Source organism: Orbilia oligospora, assembly GCF_000225545.1.
Source record: "Orbilia oligospora ATCC 24927 unplaced genomic scaffold scaffold00097, whole genome shotgun sequence".
Classification (NCBI taxonomy): Eukaryota; Fungi; Ascomycota; class Orbiliomycetes; order Orbiliales; family Orbiliaceae; genus Orbilia; species Orbilia oligospora.
The window spans coordinates 826,648-852,131 of NW_011645654.1; the positions used below are offsets into that span (position 1 = coordinate 826,648).

The 25,484-nt window shown below is 42.8% G+C and overlaps 8 protein-coding genes across 8 annotated transcripts; 5 read left to right on the forward strand and 3 right to left on the reverse strand.

Annotated features, from left to right (window-relative positions):
• Positions 1-822: 822 nt before the first annotated feature.
• AOL_s00097g235 (uncharacterized protein) lies at positions 823-5,396 on the reverse strand (the record flags this gene model as incomplete). The annotated part of the gene is made up of 10 exons (XM_011126068.1): positions 823-1,145; positions 1,206-1,307; positions 1,400-2,806; positions 2,865-3,118; positions 3,251-3,333; positions 3,410-3,607; positions 3,668-4,145; positions 4,201-4,258; positions 4,317-4,385; positions 4,454-5,396. 10 exons carry the CDS (start codon positions 5,394-5,396, stop codon positions 823-825), a joined length of 3,915 nt encoding a protein of 1,304 aa, XP_011124370.1.
• A 2,749-nt stretch (positions 5,397-8,145) lies between these two features.
• On the reverse strand, positions 8,146-9,294 carry AOL_s00097g236 (uncharacterized protein; the record flags this gene model as incomplete). Its single annotated transcript, XM_011126069.1, has 1 exon — positions 8,146-9,294. The coding sequence occupies one exon, from the start codon at positions 9,292-9,294 to the stop codon at positions 8,146-8,148; it is 1,149 nt and encodes a 382-aa protein (XP_011124371.1).
• A 989-nt stretch (positions 9,295-10,283) lies between these two features.
• AOL_s00097g237 (uncharacterized protein) lies at positions 10,284-11,125 on the forward strand (the record flags this gene model as incomplete). Its single annotated transcript, XM_011126070.1, has 4 exons — positions 10,284-10,458; positions 10,560-10,679; positions 10,745-10,942; positions 11,025-11,125. The coding sequence occupies 4 exons, from the start codon at positions 10,284-10,286 to the stop codon at positions 11,123-11,125; spliced, it is 594 nt and encodes a 197-aa protein (XP_011124372.1).
• Positions 11,126-11,454: 329 nt separating this feature from the next.
• Positions 11,455-12,549, forward strand: AOL_s00097g238 (uncharacterized protein; the record flags this gene model as incomplete). The annotated part of the gene is made up of 2 exons (XM_011126071.1): positions 11,455-11,673; positions 11,761-12,549. 2 exons carry the CDS (start codon positions 11,455-11,457, stop codon positions 12,547-12,549), a joined length of 1,008 nt encoding a protein of 335 aa, XP_011124373.1.
• A 69-nt stretch (positions 12,550-12,618) lies between these two features.
• On the reverse strand, positions 12,619-13,192 carry AOL_s00097g239 (uncharacterized protein; the record flags this gene model as incomplete). Its single annotated transcript, XM_011126072.1, has 3 exons — positions 12,619-12,762; positions 12,846-13,103; positions 13,175-13,192. 3 exons carry the CDS (start codon positions 13,190-13,192, stop codon positions 12,619-12,621), a joined length of 420 nt encoding a protein of 139 aa, XP_011124374.1.
• Positions 13,193-15,247: 2,055 nt separating this feature from the next.
• AOL_s00097g240 (uncharacterized protein) lies at positions 15,248-16,565 on the forward strand (the record flags this gene model as incomplete). The annotated part of the gene is made up of 2 exons (XM_011126073.1): positions 15,248-16,260; positions 16,325-16,565. The coding sequence occupies 2 exons, from the start codon at positions 15,248-15,250 to the stop codon at positions 16,563-16,565; spliced, it is 1,254 nt and encodes a 417-aa protein (XP_011124375.1).
• Positions 16,566-18,404: 1,839 nt separating this feature from the next.
• AOL_s00097g241 (uncharacterized protein) lies at positions 18,405-21,535 on the forward strand (the record flags this gene model as incomplete). Its single annotated transcript, XM_011126074.1, has 9 exons — positions 18,405-18,812; positions 18,893-19,076; positions 19,267-19,430; positions 19,491-19,522; positions 19,635-19,804; positions 19,946-20,346; positions 20,429-20,728; positions 20,807-21,211; positions 21,302-21,535. 9 exons carry the CDS (start codon positions 18,405-18,407, stop codon positions 21,533-21,535), a joined length of 2,298 nt encoding a protein of 765 aa, XP_011124376.1.
• Positions 21,536-23,109: 1,574 nt separating this feature from the next.
• On the forward strand, positions 23,110-25,336 carry AOL_s00097g242 (uncharacterized protein; the record flags this gene model as incomplete). The annotated part of the gene is made up of 3 exons (XM_011126075.1): positions 23,110-23,238; positions 23,329-23,765; positions 23,842-25,336. The coding sequence occupies 3 exons, from the start codon at positions 23,110-23,112 to the stop codon at positions 25,334-25,336; spliced, it is 2,061 nt and encodes a 686-aa protein (XP_011124377.1).
• Positions 25,337-25,484: the final 148 nt, after the last annotated feature.

The following is a 25,484-nucleotide window of genomic DNA, read 5'->3' on the forward strand; positions in this document are numbered from 1 at the left end:
AAAAAAAGGATTTCTAATTAAGTATATAAAAAGAAAATACAAAAAATTACATACCTCCCCCCTAGCTAGTTAGCTCGATAAAATGATATCATTTCTACATACCTAAATTTAAAAACCACACATTACATTACATGCACCACGCCGATCGATACATTTTTCTAAGTAGCTCTTAATTCATTGTAATTATGTAATCCTGCATATACAAAATACCTACTTAACTATTAAGTATGTAAAGCATATGTGGGTTCCCTTCCAACATTTTGTAAAATGCCCAGTTTGCCTAACTATTGCATACCTGTTACTTAAACTTTACAATCGTCCATACAATCGGCCAGGCTTTTTTATTCAAACTTGCAGTAGGCCCGCACACCCACGAGGACCCCATATACAGGGACGGTCTAGAATCGGCTAGAATTATAGAAAAAGAAGAGGGGGAGGGAGGGGTAACTACGAAGAAAGTTCTCCCCAGCCAGACTTGCCCAGGGGCCGGGCAGGCTGGTTTACGAGACAAAGACTTCCCCATAAACAAAAGCTCCCATTGGGAGAATGGGAAAAAGAGAAATAAGCTCCTGCAGCCCGGGAGTTGATAAGAAAGAAATTATTAAGAACATGTCGATATTTTAAGAGGGCGGAAAAGAGGGAGAAGAAGAAGACGACAAATAGAAATCCATAACCATCAAAAACGCCGGATCGGACCACAGAAAAGGGAAAAGTACAAATTCTTTATCGCCCCCCCTGTTAATACTATTTCCAAATAATTGAAAGTCACCTCAAAGACCAATCGCCTGTAAAGAACTAGAGGAAAAACGTGCAAAGAAATCTTTAACCCCCCTTGAGCCCCTCTTCAACCCCACCAATATCCATAGGCACAACGCCACCTTTATCTTTGCCTTCATCAACAGCTACCCCTTCACTCTTCCTTCCTTCGCCGAGATCCCTACAAAGCGCCTGCATCCAATCCATCCTATCTTCTCTTACGTAAACAAGGAAGTATGGTCCTCCATCTGTTCCACCATCCTTGCTCTTTCCTCTAAATATCTCTTCCTCATCAACGGCTTTCGATACTGTCGTGTCATTATAGTTTCTCCAAATTTTGTTATAATGATCATAGATGTAGATCCAATAATGACCAAAATTGACAGAGCCTAGAATATTCCTTAGGTTAAAAACGTTACCCCTCTCGAAAGAAAATGAAGGGAACATACCTCTGTGCATGAAAATGGAGTGAATTCTATATCCATACTTCCTTAAGTCGGTGAATTGCTGGTTCAAATTTCCCTGTAGCTCTTTGATCCTTTCGTTGATGTCTAACCCCCCCAAATTTTACCCCATTAGCACCGCCCCCACCATTTCGTATAGCTTTTGTGAGAAGTTAAAGAGAAGAAGAAAGAAAACTTACACCTCAATTCTCCGCCGACCCTTTCTTTGTGATCTTCCAACTCCACCAATAAGCTAGAGGGTATCACGACCATATCCTCATCCTCACCAAAGATATTATTAATCTCACCTAAATATCCCTTGGTAGCCTCCAAAGCCATTTGAATCTTCAGTCCCTCAGTTTCTTCTTCCAATTCTGTCTTCCGCTTTTCAAGCTTCTCCAATTCCGCCTTCCATTTCCAGCTTTGCTCCCTTCTCGCCATCAACCCCTTATCGTCACCACTAGCCATATACCTATCCAAGAAAATCCTTTCCCCAAAGGTCAACGGCGCATTACTCTTATAGCTAGATTTCGTAGCTCGGTTGAACTGCACCCGCTGGATCTGGATCTGTAGAATCGATGGTAACGCTGTGATCGATAGATATCTGCGTGCAAGTTTGCCTTCCAACTCGACAACTGACGCATCAAAATGCCCATCCATAGCCGTATAGATGTCCCGCCCAACTTCTCCAACATCGATCATCAGGTTTGCAAATCGTTCTTCTTTATCTCTTGTCTCCGCTGGTGCCGAAAACTCCAATGTTTGTCGAGTTTTCCCGTAAAACAGGGTTTTGATGATATCCAGCTGCTCTCCATCAGGCTCTGTTCCTTCTGCCTTCAACGCCGCCTCAAGTTGAAACATCACATTCTCAATACATTCTGTGACATCTTGTTGTCTTCCAAATTCGAAAGATTGCGGCGCAGAAACAGCGGAAGCGGAAACGGCAGTCTTCTCCTTCGGCCTTGGGGGAATAGGTGGTGGACGATCAGGAATAGGAGGTATAACTCTCATTCCGCCTTTCTCAGGTGCCGTAGGTGGCATTGGTGCATCCTCCATACTCTCATCCTCAACCTCTCTTTGCAACAATGGAACTGCACTGTCGCTGTCATCATCAAGATTCATAGCATCCAACGCCGATATTCCCCTGCCTGGTATTGGCTTGGGGGCATGTATCTTAGGCCCGGGTTCTTCCTCTTCAATTTGTTTTCCTTTACCTTTGATATCCCCACTAGGATCCGGAGCACCGGGCTGACCGTCGACTACTATGTATCCCTGGTCCTCGTATGCAGGCGGTTCCTGATTTTCCCCTACGAGAGTAATATCGCTAGACTGGTCATCCGCGTTAGTAACACGGAGCCGTGGCGGTTTCTCATCGATGTCCATGGAGAAGGCTAGCGGTTCCTCATTTTCAATTACCGTGCCAGGTGGTAACATGGGCCCGATGAACCCAGCGGGCCGTTCGTCGTTAAAAGCGACGGACCTCTTCCGAGCAGATACCTCGTGATTCGCACTATTCAAAGCAAGCTCTGAAATTTCCTTTTCCGGTCTGACGTAGGTTTGTTTGCTTGTGACCATCTCGCGGAACAAGCCTTTGAGGCCGTGGGTTACTAGCGGATATGTGAGTATTCCTGAACTCGTTAAAGGAGAAATTTGGGGATGGCTTACATTTTTTCGCCCGTTCAATTTCAGTCATAGTGACTTTCCGGCCACCAACTTGCTTCCGTTCCAATAGTTCCTCAGAAACTTCATCTTCTTCGTGATTGTCGAAGTCCATAATAACATCTCTTAACGGCTTGATAGTGAAGTAATATTGCAACAAACTGTTGAGGTAACATGTGTTGCCCGTATTTTCTAAACCAACTGGCCAGTCCGCCATTCCGTCTGTGAACAAGAGTTTGCTGCCCGTCTTGATATAATGCCTAGATTATGTCTTTAGTAAAAAGTTCTATAATGGTTGATGATGATGATGTAAAAGGTGCGACGCAAAATGGGCAACAAATTGCTGTTGTAAAATATTACGGGTGGTATATAGGAAGAAGGGAAACACTAACTCCAGAGCTCTACTCTGTCGCTTATCCGCAATCACTTTCAAGGCGCTTCTCAGCGTTGTCCGGTTATTCTGGGTAACTCCCCCCTAATTACCAAAAAAGTAAGATTAGTGCCATGTATCTTTCAAGTTACCATGCGCAGATCGAGAAGCAAAGATCTACCTCGTAGTACTGAACAACAGTGTCGTCAGACATTTGTCCATTGACACGAAGGCGTAGAAGAGCGGTGTCGTAGTCCATTAACTCTAGACCTTGGTCGTGAGCGTCACACATGCTTATTAATTTGGGGGCTTTCCGGTTATCTGCGATAACTCTTAAAGCAGCCCAAAGATTGGTAGCATTATTTGGATTTTCGTTGAGCTATATCTTCCTCGTTAACTGCTGTTATTCTTTGTCAAGACGTGGGGGAAGATGACCAACCTGGTAGTGGAAGATACTAGACACAAAATCGGCATCGACGTCGGATCCGATACCCAGCCCGAGTACATCGTAGGCTTGGCGTAAATCCATAACAACCTTTTTAGAAGCGTTCATGATCTTTTCGTTTTTTAAATGTTTCCCGATGGTCATCAAGCCCTCTCTCAGAACCATCTCCTGTCTTGGTGCATCGCTTAACCTCGACTGGAAATTTCCAATGATAAAGTTCTCGTTGTCAAAATCAGTCGTGATTCCTAACTGGCTGTAGGCATTCTTGACATCGCTACGTGAGAATTCGCCTTGGGAGCGAAGGGTTGCGACTTGTAGTTGGAGTTCTTCGCTGTGGCGGCCATTGGCAAGTCCGGAGAGGCAATCGAAGTAAAAGGGCCCATTCTCAGGGTCGCATTCCTTTTGGCGTTGATAAGCCCAGAAAAGGATTTCGTCTGAGAAATCTAGATTCGCACCTAGATTGGCATACGCTCTGCTATTATTATTAGCTCTATGTGGGAGAAAAATTGGAAATGGAGAGACCTTACGGGTGTTCAGGTCGGGAGGGATCCACCGCAGTGCGTCTAGAAGCCGGACTTGTTGGATCTATCGATTGTCAGTATCTGTTTTATTTTGCTTCCAGACTCCGGACGGAGGAACTTACAGTTAGTCGCACCGAGTAATTTCTTTAGATCAGCTTCCGCATTAATGGGCTGAAATAGATTAGCATCGACTGTGCACGAAATGTTAGTCTCGATATAATCCATTCCTAAAAGGAAAAAAAGTGCCCGGTTTTCTCACTCTCATTTTGTGCCGTTAATATCATCAACTCTAGGTCCCAGTCATCAAAAATCTTCGCCAATTCATCTTGCAAAGGAATTCCATTTCCTGGCTCCTCAGGTAGAATCGGCGGTACCAATGCTTGCTCTTCGTCTATGACGAATCCCAAAATCTCCATCATCTCGTGACACTCATCTCCTAGTTGAGTTAAAAACCTAGTATTCAACCTAGGAATATTCCGTCTTTCTTTTCTCGCAGTAACACCACCGATGACTGTTCTCATAGTCTTCAGTACCATAGCCGGTGTTGGCACGGGTTTCATGACGGGGTTTCTCTCTCCTTCGGGAGCTTTGGGGTCTACGAATGAGTCCGGGTATGTCTCAAAGGCCAGTTTATTTCTATTCCAAAGGATCGTCCCGTCCGTAAGGAGAGCCTGAAACCGAGTGGTTATACGACGGCCTTTGGTAGTAATGGTAACACTGGTTTTACAACCGGCGTTCGTGCAGTCAAAATGGTGGACATCTATGTCGCCGGATATCTCTTCAATCCTGTTTTTATCAATGAAGGGACCGGATCGCGCAGGGTCGTGTCGAAAATGATGAAGGGGATTCTGAGGAGTGGGACAAGTAGAAGCGATAGGCACATTGTCAGCATATCGGAGACGGATTTCGACGTGTTGGCGACAGATTTGGCAGACAGCTGCGATAATATGGGTTGCACCTGCTTCGATAGGATATGATCGCGGGGTGCTTTGGTTCGGTTTGAGAATGAAACGGTGAGGGTGGCCAGAACGTTGATAGAGTTTCTGGGCTTCTTCCGAGTCATCATCTGGTGGGAATGAGGAGAGGACATTGTAGCCTTTGTTATGAGGATTGTAGGTTACGATGTCACTGAAGAGACGTGGGGAGGATTTGCCGGGGCCCTGGCGGGGTGGGCCGGTGGATGTGGCGGTGTCCACCAGCATTGTGAGTCGACTACAAGAACTTTAATTCAATATCTCGACGGCGAATTGGCTGAAAGACGCTGGTATAGTCGTGAACAACGGCGGTGAAGCGTAACCGGTGTAGTGCTGCGGTGGTTGTCGTGATACGTGTTTCGTGAAGGATGTCGTGGGGAAGGCTGGTGGGTTGGTTTTCGATATCGTTTATCTTGGACTTTCTTAGTGGGTAGCTACCTACACCTAACGTAGCTAACTAGCATGAGCTAAAAGTAACGAACAAGAAACTATTATTCGATAAATATCTTGTGATTTCGGAATATAAGAGGGTTTCAAGGGTGTTTAAATCTAGGGGATGAGGTTGAAGTTATATGTAGTTCTGAAAAAGCCATGGATATCACATGGAACGTGGATGGAATGGAATGCAGTGCGGTGCGGTGCCATGGAGGGCTGGATGAGATGACGAAGCACGTTTCGCGGTCCGTGGCAAGCCCGCCGGTTAGCTTCGTGAGCTAGCTGCGTAACACATTCCTGGCCAACCAAATTGGGACATCCCACACGCAACACACTCCCAAAACTAGTGACAGTTAAAAAGTAAGGTATACTGTCCCCCCCTCTAGAACTACCTTGCGAGCAAAATTGTTAACACTTGATAGTGGGTCGATGCCACACTCAATTAGTCGAGAATTGAATAAGTGCTGGGCAGTAGATTTATTTCCCTCTTCAAAAATAACACACTTCCGAAGCACTGGGATCCTACCTTAAGCCATCTCGAGCCCTTAAGGGATATCTCAATTTTCCTTCCAATTTGTCAAATATTAGCCCTCACGCTCAATTGGCCAATCACACCTGCGTTTTCCGAATAATTCAAGGAGCTTGGTGAAAAACATCGAATCACAGAGAATGAAGAGCAGTAGAAATAGCTACCTATTTCCATACTTACCTACTATACTTGCTTATGTATAATATCACTCCCTCGAGAACAACCTTGCAACTTCTCAAAGAACCTAAGCTCTCCTAACACAATCTGCAACCAAATACAACGTTCTCCACATATGCACATGGCCGTCTCCATGTCCTCCGATTCGAATCTAGATATATCTGGAAATTCAATATCAATACTGCACGATCTAACCCCTCAGTCGATCTTTCACCCACATACCTCTTCACCCTCTCACCCGTATTACAAATTTTATAAACAAAATACCGCCTCGTTCTCAGGCGTCATAAAGAGTGGCATCAAACGACTGAATCTAGATATAACTCTATTTCGTTGCAAGGAAAAGAAGGTATAACCCCGCGAACGAATCCCAACCTTTTACACTATCTCTCATGGCCCCACCACTCTACATTTATGTGGAGGATCTAACTCATCTTCAACGATAATACACCTAATACACCAAATCTCACCCCCAGTGCACAGAAGAAAAGTTAGATCGATGGCTACTAAAGCCTAAGGACCAAAAACAAAGCAAAGAGATGCATAATGAACCATTTTAGGTGTAACAACAACAAACCGTTCCATCAACTGAACAAAATACGAGGCAGAAATACGACTTGGCAAGTCGTATTATGAGCAATGTTCGTCAATAAACATTTCCTCAGCTTTCTATGTCGAAAATATATACTCTTCCGAGAGGATGGTAAATCCCAAATGGATGGAGGTACTTCTGTCCCACCCTAAAATAAATCTATCTCGCTACGTAACCGTCAGAGCTCTCTTAAATCTTAATCAGAAATTTCAATTTAAATCTCTTGTCTAAATTATATATTATAAAGTCAGCTACCTGGCTAGATATATACACCCATGCTACGAAGCTGCTACAGCCAAGAAAAACACGCTCCACCAGACAACCTACAGAACCGGAACTATGTCGGTAAGAATTTCAAAGATTTCATCGAGAAGAATCGGTATGAGTTTTTAAAAAAGAAAAAAACGTTACAGGGCTCGCATCATAAAATGGTATTCAAGAAGTAATATTAATATCCACCTAAGCATTTAAATCTCTATCATATGAATCCATCACCACCTATAAATATAACGACAGCAACATCTCTACTCACATACTCTCTTGATCAGGTCTCAAAACGAAAACAGAGAGCCTGAAGAACCCCACCTATTATTGTAATAACAATTCCATCTCTCCCATTTAGTGGAGATGAGGTATTCCAAAATAACCATACATTAGATGATAAACCAGGCACCGAGACCATTCTTAATTTTACGAGGGACACCGGGGGTAGCATATGATTGATTACAGATGCATTTGCTAAAAGTATGTGCGCTTGTTGTGGGTATTTCATCACTTGCAGATTCTAGCTACATTCTTAACATGTAGATTCCAAATGTATTGTATATAACATGTATCATAAATCAATACAGATCCCGAATTTATGTCGCATATATAGTAAAGGACATTTGTCACTATTCAATTCTATCAAGTTTTACATCGATCGAATCCGCGGAACTATTATCCGTATGGCCATGGGTGCATATATGAGTTTTCGTGATCTGTTTACCGTAGTACCTTCTAGTATGATATATAACCCCATTGTACAGGGGATGTATCAGCCTCATACCAAGCATGCAACTTTAAAACCCCTTTCACCGCCTTGCTAGTAGATAAGTATTTAAACACTTAGTCCGATCAAGTAAGTAGCTATAAACCGACATGCAAGTGAGCCAATAACTCACCCGCCCCAAAACCACTTTAACCATGCATCTAAACCCCGTATAAAACTCCAAACAATATTATTCAACCCTCCCAAAAACCTCTTACTCCCCCTCCACATCCCCCGCCTTAATAACAACCTCCACCAACCTCTCCGCACACTCCAAAACCTTCCTAACCACCAACTCCGTCAACCTCACATGTGAAGTCTGCGCCTCAACATCAACCTCACCATCCTCATCATGAAAAATCTTATTCGCCTTATTCACAATCCCCAAATACTCATCCCTCCCTCCCCCAGCCGTACTATCAGTCTCCCCCTCATCCCCAATACAAGCCACAAGTCCCGTATACCTCATCAAAACCCCACTCAACAAAATCCTACAAACCCTCCCATTCCCATCCGCAAAAGGATGAATATTCACAAACCTCGTACACAACCACGCCGCAATCTCAAAGGGATCAATAACATCAAAATTCCCTATCTCGGCTTCTCCGGTCAAACTTTTAAAATCTTCAACCATATCCGTCATATATTTAGGAACGGCGGTTGCTCGTATGAATATTGATTTTTTTTGAAGTCTTGAAGGGTTTATATTTATAGTGGGGGGTATGGATGAGGCGGCGATTTCGTGGGTACGGTAGATACCGGCCCATTCTTGCCAGGGGGTTCCGTCGGAGTGAGTGGTTCCTTCGCAGAGGATTCGGTGAGTTTGGAGGATTAGGAATTCGGTTAGTGGTTCTTCTTCGATATAGAATTTTTGGAGGAAGTAGGTTAGGGCTTTTGCGTGTTGGATTACTTCCATTCCTCCCTTTTTGTCGACTGCGGTAGTGGTAGTACCGCTAGTGTTTTCGTCTGTTGTGGTAGTGGTGGTGGTGGTTTGGAGGGTATTTAAGATCTCTTCGGGAGATACATATTCATTAAAGAGTTTTGTACAAATAGCCGTGGTGGTAGTATAATCCGTACCGGCGTATTCGATAAAATTTGAGCCGTAGATGAGGTTGATTAGTTCGGTTTGGATGGCTTGGGAGAGGGGTTCTTCTGGTGTGTATTTGCAGTGGGAACGGATTGCGATCATGAGGGTTATGGCTCTTTCGTAGGTGTCGTTTAGGGTGTCTGTTGAGTTTGGATCAGATTTGTAGAGGGACGGGTGGCGGGTGGTGGTTCTGCCTGAGACTAGGCTTTTGAATTCGGGGAGTTGGTGGGATTTTGCGGCGAGTTTGAGGGGGAAGTTGAGGGTTTCGTGGTCCATTTTTGTATTTTATTTTTTTTGAGTTTTGGGTTTTGAGTATATTCGGTTGTGATATAGAGGGACTTGAGTCTTTCTGGTGGATATATATCTGGATAAGTATATCTTCTTTGTGAGTTTTGGGTATACCTATATTCCGTGACTTTTGAAGTTATAGAATGGAGATGAGGATGTGTAAATACTTCTTTTTCACCAAATACATAGCGATTCTATTATATATTTATTTAATAACTCCCTACTATTTTTCTCTCTTTTCGAGTCTTTAGATATGTATGAAACAGAATCATCTGTTTTTAAATAAATACATTATTTATTATACGAAGTGAGAAGAGGGTTTCTCTGCAGATTCGTAGATCTAGTTTCTTCTTATATTTATATTCTAAACGAAGGGCAGCACGTGTTGAGGATGTTGCATTTTGCAAACAGTTGTATGGAGGATAAGATATATACGAAAGGCGGGTTTGAATTGATTACTTAACTACCTAGACATCTAGACTGATTCTGCAATATCCAAGATACTAATACTCTAACATCATCTATCGAATTTAATTTAATAAAATATAATAAAATAAATATCACTAGTTTATCCTTACCTTCAACATCTCCATTCTCGTGGTAACGCATATGGTTAAAAGTAAAAAGAAAGAGCGTCGCCCAACAAGGAGCAACAACCGAACCAATCACAACCCTCCCAAAACCTCATCCAATGAACACCTCCCAATCCCAATCCGCCAACCTTTCACGACAATTCTAACATAACTGAACCGACCTACTTCGTCACCGCCCTTCACCACCCCTCCACCCGAGCGCCGGTCCTCCACCCCCCTCCGACCTCACTCAATGCTCACCCTCCACTAAACACAATCTCCAACCCCAATCGCCCTTTAAACCACGACCACCATATAAAGCCTCCAACCCCCGAGAAACCTATACCACCCACCCACCCACCCTCGCCTTAAACTCTGAGAGACAGAGAAAGAAAGAAGAAAGAAATGGCAGAACAAACACCCTACCACCCACGCGATGCAATCTCCAGCACCACAAATGCCGTATTACTCAACGGAGCAGCCGGGGTGTTGATCTCCGGGGTACAGAATACATTGGCGAAGGAGAATCGAGGGTTATTTGGGTTATTTACAAAGACCGGGGGGACGATTGCTATGTTTGGTTTGTTCTCCTCTCTCTCCCTCCCTCTCTTTTCATTATTATTACCATTTATCTTTATCAGGTTGGGGGTTATTGGAAGATTATTAACCGTATGTGTATAGCTGCCGTGGGTGGAACATACGCCTTCATCAAAGACGCCTCCGCCAATCTACGAGAAACAGATGATCCCTGGAACGCCGCTTTGGGTGGATTCTTCGGTGGTGCTTTACTCGGGATCAGAAGTATATCCTCCTGAAACCACCGCGAACACAAAAAAGAAGTATATTAATATATTTTTAAAATATAGCCGGCAGGATTCCGTACGTCCTAGGTTTCGGCGCCGGTCTAGCAACTCTAGTCGCCTCGTTCGACGCCGGCGGAAACCACTGGAGAGGAGCTAAATGGCGTGAAGGGTATGTAGACGACGTTGCCAGACGGGAGGCGATTAGATCGACGAGGAGGAGGGCTTATGAAGAGACTATTGAGGAGATCGGGGAGGGGAGAGGTAAGCTTTTTCTTTCCTTTTAATTATTAATATATATTAGAGGGAGAATATAGTGCTAATGGACATGATATGGGGGGAAAAGGGGTTTACGGACCTGGATATGCGGAACGGAGAGCGGCGAGGTTGAAGGAGAAGTATGGAGTTGAAGTACCGTTGGAGCATGAGAAGCCTTATGCGTATTAGATATGTGTATATTTGAGACTTATGAGGGGGGGTTGTACATATTTCTTTTTTTTATATACTTTTTTTATTTATTTAGTTAAAAACAGCGGTTATTTTGAATATACATACCTACTTTCATAACTAAGTACTGATTTGGGATAATTATGGTTTGTAGTTGGAGTACTGGTGATTGGTGATGCCACAAGCGCATTAAACTTAGGTATTATCGATCTCCACCCGAATATAAAAATATACGCGACAAACCCCCCAACCTTCTTCATACAAACAAACTCCGTAATATCTTATACTACTTCAAATAGAAAAGAGGAGAAAGAAAGAAAGAGAAAGAAATGGACGAAGAAGCAATAGACCTCAAACCGATCTTTCACAAATCCTTCAACGAAAGTATCCTCTCTCTCTCCTCCAAAATCTCAAACCTTACTTCTGTACGATCATCACAACAACAAACCGCCATCTCGGACGTTTTGTCCAAAATCAGCGAGTTGACGTTGGAGCTCAAGGATGCGTCGAATTACCTTCCGGCGTACGATCAGAAGGTTTACTCTGAGGTATTTCTTCCCCTTTCTTTTAAATGTCACTATTTTTTTTATTAAATAAGGGAAGAGTGGGGGACTGATATATTTTTTGTATTATAGCAACTAAAGGCGATAACAGAAGAATTGAACGTCGCCAGAAAATCGGTGGCCCCGCGGAGTAAATTCTCATTCAAGAACCGACGGACAGGATCCTCAGCGGCATCAGCATCATCAGATACAACCCCAGCTATATCCACCCCTCGAGAACCAGCACCAATACCATCATCATCGTCAACGTCAACGTCAACATCAACATCATCAAACCTCCAAACAATCTCCCTAACCTCCCTAACCTCAACCCACACCACCCCACCCCCACCAACCCCTCAATCCACAATCCTCTCTTTATCCTCCCTAACATCCTGCATCATAACCCCTCCCCCACCATCTTCTTCCTCAAATTATTTCACAACAACATCCATAAATACAATAAAATCTTCAATCCTCATCCTCCCCAAAATCACAGGTCCAGCACACCTAACATCTCTCAAAAACAGCGTGTTGGTAATATCATGTCACCAGTTCAGATTACACGACAGCAATGATCTAGATGTTTATTTGAGATGTAGGAGTCGACCGATTATTGAAAGATGTAAGGGAATCAGAGTATCCTTCCTTCCTGAGGTTTTAAAGACTGTTTTAGATGGTGGTGATAATAAAGAAGAAGATGAGGTAGAAGAGGATAAATGGAACCAAATCGATGATTTTAATTGGTTGAAAGAAGGTAGACCGTCTCCCAACTGGAGGGTTTTAGAAGAAGAAGAGAAGATTGGGAGGGAGATGTGGGAGAGGGTATTAGAGGATAACAGTGGAGTTGGGGATGTGGGTATTAGTGGACTTTTGCCATAGAAATATAGAGATATATATATACAATTTTTATGATGATGATTATAATACAGTTTTTGTTTTTGTTTTTTGTTAGTGTTCCCAGCGGATGAAGCCTTTCCAACTGTTGAGGTATGCGGTCAACCAGTTTCGTTTGGGAGCTTGGTCGAGTTCAGCGATCAGACGGTTGTAGTATTCCGGGTCGAAGCCGGGTTCTGCGAGGGATTTGACGGGATACTGTGTTATTCATTAGCATCTGTTAAGATATGCTCCATAGAAAGATTATATAGATAGTATAGTGTATATAGAATAGAGAATACCTTCTTCTGATAGCGATTGTTTACGAGACCTCTCAAAACCCCCCACTGTTTCTCTGGATCGGAAGGTGGATGGTCCTTGTAGACCATTATGGCAGGAGGTAAACCATCCTCGATTTTAGGACGGAATGGTTCGGGACCGGTGGAAGAAGGGTGAAAGTCGGATTCGAGACGGGAGGAGAGGAAGGATGGGAAGTTGACGTCGGGACGGAGGATATCTTTCGGCCAGAGGGAGGGGAGGGGGGTGAAGAACGCCTTTTGCTGTATTATACCACTTTATATTAGTATTTATAAGTACTTATTATAGATGGAAAGAGAGGGAGATAACGTACGGCAGCACGACGGGACATTATGAGGTTGTCATGATAATATGGATTCGAAGGAGAGGATGAAGAAGAAGAAATTGCTTCTTTTGGAATGGGAAGAGAAGAAAGAAAGTGGCTTGGCAACGCAGGTTTTAACTAAGTAACTTATCGACAAGCTTGTAGCCTGTTTAAGCTTATACTGCGGGTGAAAAAGCAATTATACATACTCCCCTCTAGTTTATCACCAGATATTTGAGTCGAGTATAATATGGCATGATATCGGGGGTTACTCTTATATATAAGAGTAAGTACTTAGTTATTGTATGATATGGTAGTATGGAGGTATAAGAGGGGATTTGTATATGGGGAGATTAAGGGGGGGGGTTTCTATTCCGTATGATGTGATGATATGATATCAGATGGAATCCATCTGATTATCGATACCATTACCATCACTACCAGATCATGACTCTGTTTCTTATGAGTGACAGGTATCATCATACAAACAGTTATAAGTTATATCGATAAGATATAAGAATAGAATTAGTATAGAATATAAAATATAAAATATAAAATATAAAATAGATACAGAGGTATATAAGTAAGTAAGTAAGTATATATAGAAGAGACGGAGAATAGAATGGAATGGAAGAGAGAATTACCCGGGAATAGTCGCAGCCAGGCCCCCCCCGGCCATAGTTTAGGTGCACACGGGCAGCCGAGTTAGTTAATATGTACGGAGCATGTATGTAATGTACGGCATCGCATGCTCTCCCAAATGGAACAGACAGATTTGCTTCTTTTTATCTTTTCTTTGCTTTTCTTTTTGATATAGTTAAAACCGCCCTTAGTTAAGAAAAAGAAGTAATACTTAGTAGAGTATGTAATGGTGAGAAGAAGTATGTAACTGGCCACAAATAACGTTCACACTTTTTTGTCTTGTCTTAACCGTACTGATTGATTGACTTGACTTGACTTGATTGACTCGACTTGATAGAATTGATTGATTGATTGATCTTTTAAATCCCTCTTCTCCCTCTTCTTTCTTCTCCTCTTTTTCCTTTCTTTTCCCTCTTTTTCTTTCTTTCTAATTAATATTCTGTCTATTCTTCTTGTATCTTAAAAAAAAAGATACTCGTTTAAAAGGAAGAGTTCCTTATTTTATACTTTTTTTATACTCGCCTTGAATCGACGCCCACATTCTTCTCCCTTTCCACCCCCCCGGCAGTTGGCAGCTGGCTAGTCGAACACACAAAACCCTTTGAAGCCCGAAAAACCATCATCATCGTCATCACTTTCTATCAACAACATCACCACTTTTTCTTAATCGACACCACCACCGCCACCACCAACCACCACCACCACCACTATAGATATCAACCACCCTTCTTCTTTTATTTTATTTACTTTATACTTTATAAAATAAATAAAAAATAAAAATAAAATAATAAAATAAAATAAAATAGTTTTTATTTTTTTTTATTTTATTTTCTTTTTAATAAAAAAAAAAAGGGTACTTGGGGGTTGACCGAATCGCGTCGATGTCTTACGACGGCAGCCCCGGCCACGGCCATCGGCATCAATCCTCGCCATACTCCAACGGCATCAACAACAACATCAACAACAACGACTCCATCACCGTCACCCCTCGTCCTTCTTCTGCTGCTTCACATCGAACCTCTGCTCCTTCCAGACCTGCAGGTATTTCTCTCTCTCTCTCTCCTCTCCTCTCTCTTCCCTTCTTTCCCTCTTTCCCTCTCTAATACACACACACACACACATTCCCCCACACTTGAGTACCTACCTAAGTACTACTCAAAGTACCTAAGTAGGTACATACTCAAGTTATCATGTACCGGTATATACTCTATAACAGCTACTTCTAAAAGTACACCTGCTCTCTCTCTCTCACTTCTGCTTGATATCATTCACTTGCTTTGCGCTTTCTCTCTCTCTTCCCTCATTTTCCATTTTGTCTCTTTCCTTCTTACATCCCCCTCCTAATTCGGTACTTCTTCACCTTCTTTCCCTCAATCATCGATCATCACCTCAATCCAATCAAACCTCATCACCTGCATCATCCCTATCATCATCATCATCATGCCGCGTACTAATCCCTCCCAAGGAACCCGCTCCTCAGGCCGTTTCAACGTCTCAGATCTCGTCGAATCCGATCCCGACGCGCCTTCTCCCTCCTCCAAATCCCTCAAACGCAAAGCTTCTCCCGAACGTTCCTCGAACGATTACTCCCCATATCCAACTCCCGATCATCTCCCCTCCAAACAAAACCGCGCCTCCGCGTCCCCCGCCCTCTCCGCCCTCCTAAATGGTTCCCCTCCGTTACGTCCCACCCAGGGTTCTCCGATCACAAATCCTCCTCCATCTTCCTTAACCCCTCCGACTATCAATGCTTCCCTCTCTTCTACTACTGCAACAACAACAACAACTGCTACAACAGCAACGACAACTACTCTATCCCCCCCGCAACCCAAAGCAATCACCGAAATCACAAAATCCTCATCTTCAAGCTCAAAACGCACATCAACTGGAGCTGCTGCTTCGGCAACCTCCGCCCCCGCTTCTCCAAAACCCGCCTCTCGCACTACTGCTGTTGTCGCCCCGGCTATCGCAAAATCAGGTGGCCTGTTAGCTGGTACCTTCGGAGACGTAGCATTGGGCGATGACGACCCGGAACCACCAGTCCCCACCGTCGTCCTTCAAATCTCCCTCAATGGCGAAACAAATAAATATATCGACGTCTCGAAACTAGCTGAGGAAAAATACGGCTGGGCAGCTTTGAATCCGCGTTTAGCACGCGCCAAACTCAGACCCGATGCTTCGGGCGATGAAGCCATGATGGATGCTTCCGAATCGGAATCTGCAATGGAAGATAAACTCGTCGGAATGGCCAGTGATGCTGGCATGAGTGGATTGGATGGCAAGGATAAACCTAAAAAGAGAAAGAGAAGGGTTGATGAATATTACGATGCCAATGATCCTTTTATTGATGATTCCGAGATGTTGTGGGAGGAACAGGCCGCTGCTAGTAAGGACGGTTTTTTCGTCTACAGCGGTCCATTGGTCCCCGAGGGCGAGAGACCGCAGATTGAGAGGTACACCCCCCAACCCCCTCTTTTTCTTTTTTTTCTTATTATCTAATACTAACTTATTTTATAGAACCAACGGCGGACCCCCCAAACGAGGCCGTGGACGCGGAGGAAGAGGCGCAGGAACCGGTCGTGGCGGTGGAACCACAGGGAAAGCCACCGCACCCCGAAAACCCCGCGTCACCAAAGCCGTCAAAGAGAAGATGGAGAAGGAAAAGGAAGAAAGAGAGAAGACAGCACTCAAGATGGCAGCTGCAGCTGCCCAAACGGCGGTTCCACCAACTCAAGGACCTAGACCTGTTGCCGTATAATTTTTTTCTTCTCTCTTCTTCAAATATTTTGCGGGGTGCTTTATTTTCTTATTTGTTTTTTAAGTATCAGGCACTGAGGGCTATCATACATCATGGGAGTGTTCTTTTCGTTTCTTTTTTTCCTCTTTCTTTTGTGTTATTTCCGGTACTCTGCTGTTCGATGACTGCTTTTTGGTTTTTACTACTCTCGGGACGACATCAAAATACTCACTTCTTCTTTTCTTCTCCTCATCACGGCGTTTCTGTCTTTTTCTCTCTCTCTCTGCTACTACTACTACCACCACTACTATTATCACTGCTGTCACACAATGTTTATGATACTTTGTTCATAGGGATCGCGTTACATACCTCTCCTTTTTTTTGGTTCTATCAATTCCCTTTGTTTTTTAGTATATGGCGGCGATAAGGGGAGGGAAACTTCTACTTTGAGGAGGTACTCTTTTTTTTTATTTTATCTATTTTATCAAATTCTCTCCTTTTCTTTTCTTTTATATTTTTCTGTTTTTCTTTCAACTAAGTACATTTTTTTATGGGTCTTTTCCTACGGTGCTGTCCTGTTGCATGTTTTTGACTTTGATTTTGATTTTCAACCGGGTGCATAGCTTGCCTCTTTTTCCTTTTTTTCTTCTTTCTTTCTAGCAGATGTTTTTTTTTATAGATTCTAAGCTTCTTCTTTTTTTTTTTTTACTCGATGTTGTTTCTTTTTTTATTTTTACTTTGTTCGATAGGTAATATACATATCTCTCTCTTCACAAAAAAACAATATAATATATTATTTTTTTGTCCTCTAGACTATACATATCAGCCAGAGGTCTGGAGGCGGGGCGGGTACGAGCTCCGAATATATTACAGTTTTCAAAGTGACGAGTTGTCCGAGAGGAGAGGAGTATAGATAAGTAATAAGTAAGTACTTACTTATTCATGGCAGGAGAATTTCCTGGAGCACTATATTTCCCCACTTTTGTCGTTTACAAGAGATCCTGGTTTTCCGAGTAACGTATTGCATGAAACTACCGAAAGATGCCTCTGATTTCATCTCGTAAACCAGAATTTAATGCTGCTGCGCTCTGGTGGCCGTATGCATATCAACCTTATTATTACTGAAGTAATTCTCCAACTTGAAAACAAATGTATATTCGAGTTCCTTTGTTTCTGTCGGCATAAACTTACAGCTCCTGATCGAGCGCTGTGCGAAGCAACAACCTGGAATACATGCACCTAGCCTCTCGTTCGCCGCGTACATACATGCACGTACATACCTTGATCCTCCACCTGAGCCTGGGTAGCCAATCTCTGTGCCACAGGACAGTTATCACAAAATTTCTTTGTAAATTGTAGTCTGGTGGAGCTCCATGTCATATATAATCATATACATAATCGTTGATTCCGCCTACAGGCTTCCACGAAAAAAGCCTTGTGGATCCTTTGTGTAACGCACATACACAGAGGTCGCTTGCTTCAATGCAATACATTCTCCTGTGGGGGCTGTAGGTTGACCCGTAAACCACTCCACAACTTTCTCTGTGGTGATTTGTTGATGCAGGCCAGGCACGCAGGTGCCTAGGTATGGATTCTGAAAAAGTTTGGTCATAGAAATCGGGACTTGCGCTCGCGAGGCTGCGATCTTGAGGGATTGTGTATATATACCCGTCCAAATCTCCTAGACTGCTCTGCTCAGCTCAGCTCAGGAACACCGATATCTACACCCATAAACGATTAGCTTCAGAATTTGCACCCAGTCCACAGCTTGAGTATTATATAATTAAGAACTCGGGAGTAGCCAGAAAATAATAATATATATATATTGTCATGGAATTCGAATCGTCTCAATCATCCACTATGGAATCGCCAGCTGGCCCCTCTGGGGAACCTTCAGCTCCTCTACCAAGCCCTCCTCCTTCAAACAGTAGCGATGAGCCACAAAATCTCACCCATGATAATGATGATGATGATGATGATGATGATGATGATTTATTGGCGCTTGTCAAGGCAATCTTAGGTAGCGATGTTAACTTGGATGTATCTTCAAAACTACTCCAAGCTATTTCCGAAGCTCGGGAAGGTAAACGAGACGAAGATATAGCCGAATTGGTCGAAGAACTTCTACTCGCTCAAGAGTCGAGCCCTTCCGCCAGTACAGAAGCTAAATCCAGTGGCAAAGGCGTTGCAGGAGTAGGAACTAATACCTATGGCGAGTCGACCTTCAGCATTCCGTCGAACTTATATGACTACATTGGAACTTCGGAAGTAAGTATCGAAGCAAATTTCAATATGTCAAATCATCAACCCCATCAGCGAGGCTTCCCAATTCTAACTATCCTAAATAGCCAACATCCCAAAGAAACCCGAGTTTTAAATTTATAAAACGTAACCTCGAGGAATTTCCTTTCCCACCCGCGTCCGCAAGTCTTTATCTTAATAAGCGTGAACTGTTAAACGGCCTTTCCAGGGCACAGTTTGCCACACGAATTCATCCGAACCATATCTTTGGGTTCAATGATAAGGGTCAGCGTAAGTGGTGATCTGTACTTTCATTAAAATTAATAATTCAAAATCCTATTTGTGCGCGCATGCGAATATGTATAGCTCGTTATTTTATCATGATACCGAGACACGTACTATTGGCTCTATTCAATCCGACCCATATTTAAAAATCCGTAAGTTATTAGGTTAGTGGCTAACAACAGGTATATTCACCCAGTCTACGATCACGGGGTTAGGGATCGGGCGTGTTGGAATAAAACCCATCCTGAATCCGGACTCAACCTCGACGCAGGAGTTCTTTCTTTTTTTACGGATTTTGAGCTTGAAACAGTCTTACAGGTATCAATAAGTCGACACCTAACACTATTCATAGAAATAGTTGTAATTTTGCAGCTAGAAGAAAGTGCTAATACAACGTCGATGTTAATGATATAATGTTAGGGTCATCATCCCACCGAGAGTTATCGGTTCTAGTACGTTACTCCCCCATATTCCCACTACAACAATTACGCAGGGCAAAAAAAAAAAAAAACACCACAGTAGTACGATCTAACATATATGCCGATGGATGAATTAATGTTTTAGTATGATATCATTTCTGGAGTTCCTCACTGAGAACTCACTCAAATCGATATTCGCCGGACATGGCTTCAACTTTGAATTTCTCCAATCACTCATACCTCACACCGTCCTTAAGGGTTCTACTGCGGGATATCGGTCCTTAAGCGACGGGAGTGGCACTCCAATGAGTTATGGTAGGTCTAAATTCCTATTTTTTTTCTAAAAAAACGTCTATGGACAGGGACTGTAATTTAGAGATATCCGAGCCTCCTACCAGTAGAAAGTGATGACACCGAATCAAATGATTTGAGTCAAGCTAATATCTAACGGAACAGATATCTACTTCTTACTTCCTTTGAAACAAGTGAGCAGTGGTATAGAATTCTTGGTACCTGCCCTTGGGAGATCTAATTTGCCACGAATTGATCCACGCTCGGCTTTGGATATATATCCAGAAATAGAGAGAAACCCCGGCTCGAAAGTCGCTTTGATCGACATCACTAATCTCGCAATTACATTAAAATATGATGTTGCGACGAGAAAAACGAGTGTCCTCCTACAAACGCCGATGCCCGAATTCGTGTTCCCGTTACTACAAGGAGCTTTTGAAAACTCCCAGCTAGAAAAAGAGGAAGATCAAAGAGACCCTTTTTTCATCCTCGTCTTGGTTTTGAGAAATTGGTTCGAAGTATGGAAGACAACCAAAATCATAGTTCAAGGCATTACGGAATGGCTAGTAAGCTTCCCTTAAAGTCTTTTTGTAAATTTACCCAAAAATCAGAATGTTTTACTGATGCTATCACCCTAATCAATTCTAGGATGTCAAAGTTCAGGACTTCGTTACGTCCAAAGGGAATGAGGTTTTGTATAACGATATTAATAGTAAATTGCATTACACCCATCATCACCTTTCTCAAATAAATGTCGAAATCGCGGAATCGAATTCGATCTTTCAGATGGTCCACGAACAACATACAAATTTCCTAAAATTTACCGGACTAAAATCTGAAATGTCAATCGGGATTAAAGAACAGCTGGCGCGCCTCGAACTAGATCTCAAAATTCTTGAATTCGATTTGCGGCTAGAGCTAGACAAAATAAAAACGTCCTCCACGTGGGTAAGCTTTCATCCGTACCCCTTAGTTACATAAGAAGTCACCTATTAATCAATCCCTTTTCCGATGGCACGGACGTAGCTATCTACCTCAATCTCACTGAAGCACGCTGAGGCCATGAGGATTGCCAACGAAGAGTCACGAAAGGCCTCTCTCGCTTTAAAAGAGAACACAGAAGCCATGAAAGTGATCGCAGAGCTTAATCAACAAGATACTCTGGCCATGAAAGAAAACACAGATGTTATGAAAAATAACGGTACTCTGCTGCGGGAGCTGGCACAAGCGACTCTAAAAAGTAATGAAAAAGTACAGCAAAATGGTGATGCAATGAGGCAAATTGCAGTAGAAAGTCAAAAAATCACCGAAGCAAATAGCAAGGAAACAGAAATAATGACTCAAATTGCGGTGAGCACGCAGAAAGACGGACAATCTATGAAAGTTCTTGCGTTTCTCACCATGATGTATCTCCCCGGTGCATTAGTTTCGGTATGTTTTATATATGTTTTAGCCTTAATCCGTCCTTTGTGTACGTTGCTCGATCGAGCTATATGATCTAACTATTGTTCGTTTTGACAGAGCGTATTCGGTTGGAGTATCATCTCGTTCGAAGTCGGAGACGACGGGATTCAACATCTTGTCATGGCAAAGCAATGGTGGCTCTTCGCCGTATCGACACTGGGGCTTACTGTTCTTACCATGGCTGGGTGTTTCATTTGGATCTGGATGTCTCGAAAGAATTTGACTATCGATAAAGCGAAGATTGAACGCGCGGCTGAGGATGAAAATACAGCCCGGCAAAATACCCCTTAGTTTTTAGTTGGTCGATCACATTGTGCGGGTTTCGCAACGTCAATTGCAATTCACAACATCCAGTTCACGTTGACGGGTAGTTACGGTATATTAGGCGGGAACCATTGATATTAGTTACTGAATGAAACAAAGAATATAACTTCGATATATATAGAGACCTCTTTTATTGATTGGCGGGGGGTTTTCAGCCGTAAAATGTAGTACGTTATAGTGTTAAAACCGTTCGTTATTATAAGACTTTAAACGAGCTACAGGCTCAGGAATACTCCTAGAGTGAAACGAGTCCATCCGTAAACAGCTCCTTCTGCTCCGGAATAACTTCCTAGCTCGTGTTTATAAGTACTTAAGTACTTACCTAGTATGGATTGTGGAGGTTGTGGTGGTTGTGATGGATGTTTGGAGGTTGCAAAGAGCGAATAGTGGTTAATTAGTGTGGTTTTAATGAGGTTATATTTCTACATACAGGAGGTACCTTGTAGACGGTTTTTGGTAATGATAATGATCGAGAGGTCACGGATCCGTTAAAGTGTTGCTTGTGATCGATCTGTATATAGAAGTATTTAAGTACTATGTAGGTTACTCAATTCAGTTATTCCGGGCCCGCGGGGGGTATCGGTATTGATTCCACGTGGAGTGGGTTTGCGTATTTAGATATGTTTGGCCGAGATACTTTGATATAATGATAAGCTTATAAGTTGAAGAATTATAATTCTTATTTCTTGAGGGGGGGTTGTCTCGTACCCAGAGTCGAGGGGGGGCGGAAGAAAATAGTAAGAATTGACAAGCTGGAATTTGCTGAGTTTTCCCGATTGTAAATATTGGGACTGGTCTTCCTAAATTAATTGCCTACTTGTAATGTATTAGAGATATTTCTTGTAAACTCGATTATTTGAATCGAGCTATAGCTGCGGACCTAGCCTAGCTCTAGGTGTTTACCTACTACTGAGTTAGTCACTCAAATAGAAAACTGAGATCTTGCGTTGTATACGTTGTAATTTTTGTTACGGTGTGATTCGTTCCCAGACGTCTGGGAACGAGACCAATCAGCCCCGGATAGCTATCGATAACCCAGCTTTCAAGAAGGATCCTGGAAATTGTACGCATATACAAGCTTCAATCGACCAAAAATAGGATTTTCTAACCAGTAAAATTGGTACTCGAGTTTCTGCAGGTAGTTGCACCTAACGGATAATCCTGGACGATGTTTTGGCAGCTACTTTGTGTACAGGCCTCCACGCCTGACACAAGGCGTACTAGGCAGTATCTCCCGTCGAAAGGCGGATCTTCTTCACCCCTCCTGGGTAGCGGATAACTCATTCATACTGGAGCTGGGCTTTTTTTTTCTCTTGCTTAATGGATTTTCTATATAAACCATCGATCGGGTAGCTTTTTGTTTTCATTCATGGGTTTTGGATGTTAATTAAATATCTTTCCTCTTCACGACTCGCTTCTTAATCATATTAATACATAAGTTTATTTATGAATACACCCTTTCAACCTTGTATTCCAAGAACTATTTCCTAAATCTACCAGGAAAGTGGTTTTTTTTTAAAAAAAAAAATCATTTTAATAAAATGGATCCATTCAAAATCCTCGGGGTTGATAAACTAGAGGATCTCTACACCATCACATCCGAAAGTCCCCAAAAGGATTTCCCTATCCTTAAGTTGCCCCGTGAAATCCAACTGGCCATCTTCGAAAACGTAAGTTCATGTTTTTATAAATGAAACCTTATAATATAGTTTTCTTCGAATCATATAGCTAATATAAATACGTTATGTATATTATAAAAGTGTCCTCCCAAAACCCTAAAATCCATCCGTCTAGCACACCCGCACCTCAAAGACCCCGCCGCCGCCGTCCTATTCCGCAAATGGACCCTTTCCCTCTCTCTATACACAAAACCTCAACCGATTAATCGATACCACTTCGCTTCCGGAGGTGGTCATAGATGGCTTGACAAAAGAGAAATATCCAGAAGATGGGAAACTACCCTCCCACCCGCAGAATCACAACTAAAAGCCATTCAAAACGCATATTACAACGGATCGAATGATGAACTACAAATGTTATTCGATAATGTGCAGGAAATTGAAATCGTCAAGTATGATGTATACGAAGGGTATCCTGATAACAACGCCATGGCGATGACGTGGCCCCGCTATGCGCCTTGGGGGGTTGAGGTCCTAAAGGGATTTTTGGAGAAGATGAAGAAGTTGAGGTCTATCGAGTAAGTACTCATACTAAAGCGGTTTTACAATGATGGTAATTAATGAAGCTAACGACGCGCCGTCGAATGAATATAGTTGGCAAATGCCGGCTCATAATCTAGATGTTACTATGACGTCCCCTTCTTTAAGAGAGAATGTAACCCATCTATCATGGACACGAGTTCCTGATTTTGAGTTCATCGGGAAATCACCAGAAAGATCGTTAGCTGGGTTTGCATATTTATACAATGTCACACATCTGGACTTCAAACTCGCGAATATAGTGGACTTAAACGGCTTCCACTACTTCCCCAATCTCAAGAATCTCACGCTGGAATGTACGGTGAAAACATACAACATCGTCACATTCCTAAACGGTCAAGCAGCACCATTCAAACTCCGGTCTCTAACCCTCAAAAACGATACCCGCGGTATTACCTTCCCTGACGAGATCTTTCAAAAATACCTATCAAATCTACAAACCCTGAATATGATCACACCGGAAGTCGAAATCGAGCAGACGAAAAATAACTTGGCGTTTAGTCGTAACCCCTTCGACGGGAATGCGAAGTCCATCTGGACGCATTTCATGGAAAATGGAATATATCTTTCTAATATCAATACTTTCGGTCAATCACGGGATTTGATTAAATACCTGTTATCATACCCACAACCGAGACATGCGCTTAAATCCTTCGAAATCAGGGTTTGGCCGTATATAACAAATAACCTAGATGATCCCCGAAACTTCGTGCATACTCTTTGGCATCAAGTTATCCCGTTCCACAGAAGGACATTGAAAAGAATAGCAATATACCCAGAAGCTAGATCTGTTGTCCGAGGGGGGAACTACCACGGAGCAATAAGCTGGCAGGGACAGGAAGCCCTAGGGAAGGAATTGAGTAACTTCCCAACACCGCATACAGGGTTATTTACGCTTAACGATGACATCAAAACAGTTCTTAAGAGTTGTGAAAAACTTGAGGCATTGGAGATGGGGAGTTTGAATTGGAATGGCGCTGCTGAGTTTTTACGGTTTGTATTATTTCAGTTGCCGAGGAGGGTTAGGAATGTTGGATTTTATATGGATGGGTGGAGTAGGAAGACTGTGGGGTGGGATTATGTTGGTTCTTCGGGAGCGCATTATGCAAGGGAGTTTGCGGATAATAGACACCCGTTGATTGAAGAAGTTTGGGATTATAAAGAAGAATGGGGGGTTCATGAGGACGTACTGGACGATTGGACGTGGAAAAGACTTAATATTAAGTTTGTACCGATATGTCAACGGAAGAAGTTGTGGTTTGTAGGCGGTGGTGGGAAGTCATGGAAACTTATGGATTCGGAGTTGGAGAAGGAGATTTGTAATATGAAGAATGAGACGCAGAGGGGTTGGAGGTCGGTTGATGATGTTCTTGGGGGTGAGGAGGATTTGGGGTATGATGTTGAGGCGATATTTCGGGATGCTGTGTGGGGGAATAGGTATGATCCGGCTTGGGAGACTGAGAAACAGGAAGCTGTTTTTGCGAGGTTTCGACGGGCGGCGGAGAATGTGAGACGGGCTCGGGAGGCTAGTGCTTCGCAGCGGCAGTAAAATTAATTATGGTTTACGAGATAGCTTGGGATAAAAGGTCCCTTTTGTTTTTCGGGGTGAGATATTTTATGTAGTTGGGGTGTCTGGCTTATAGCCTTTTGGTCCTTTTTTTCTTCTCTTGTTCTTGCGAGGATGGTAGTTCTATAGT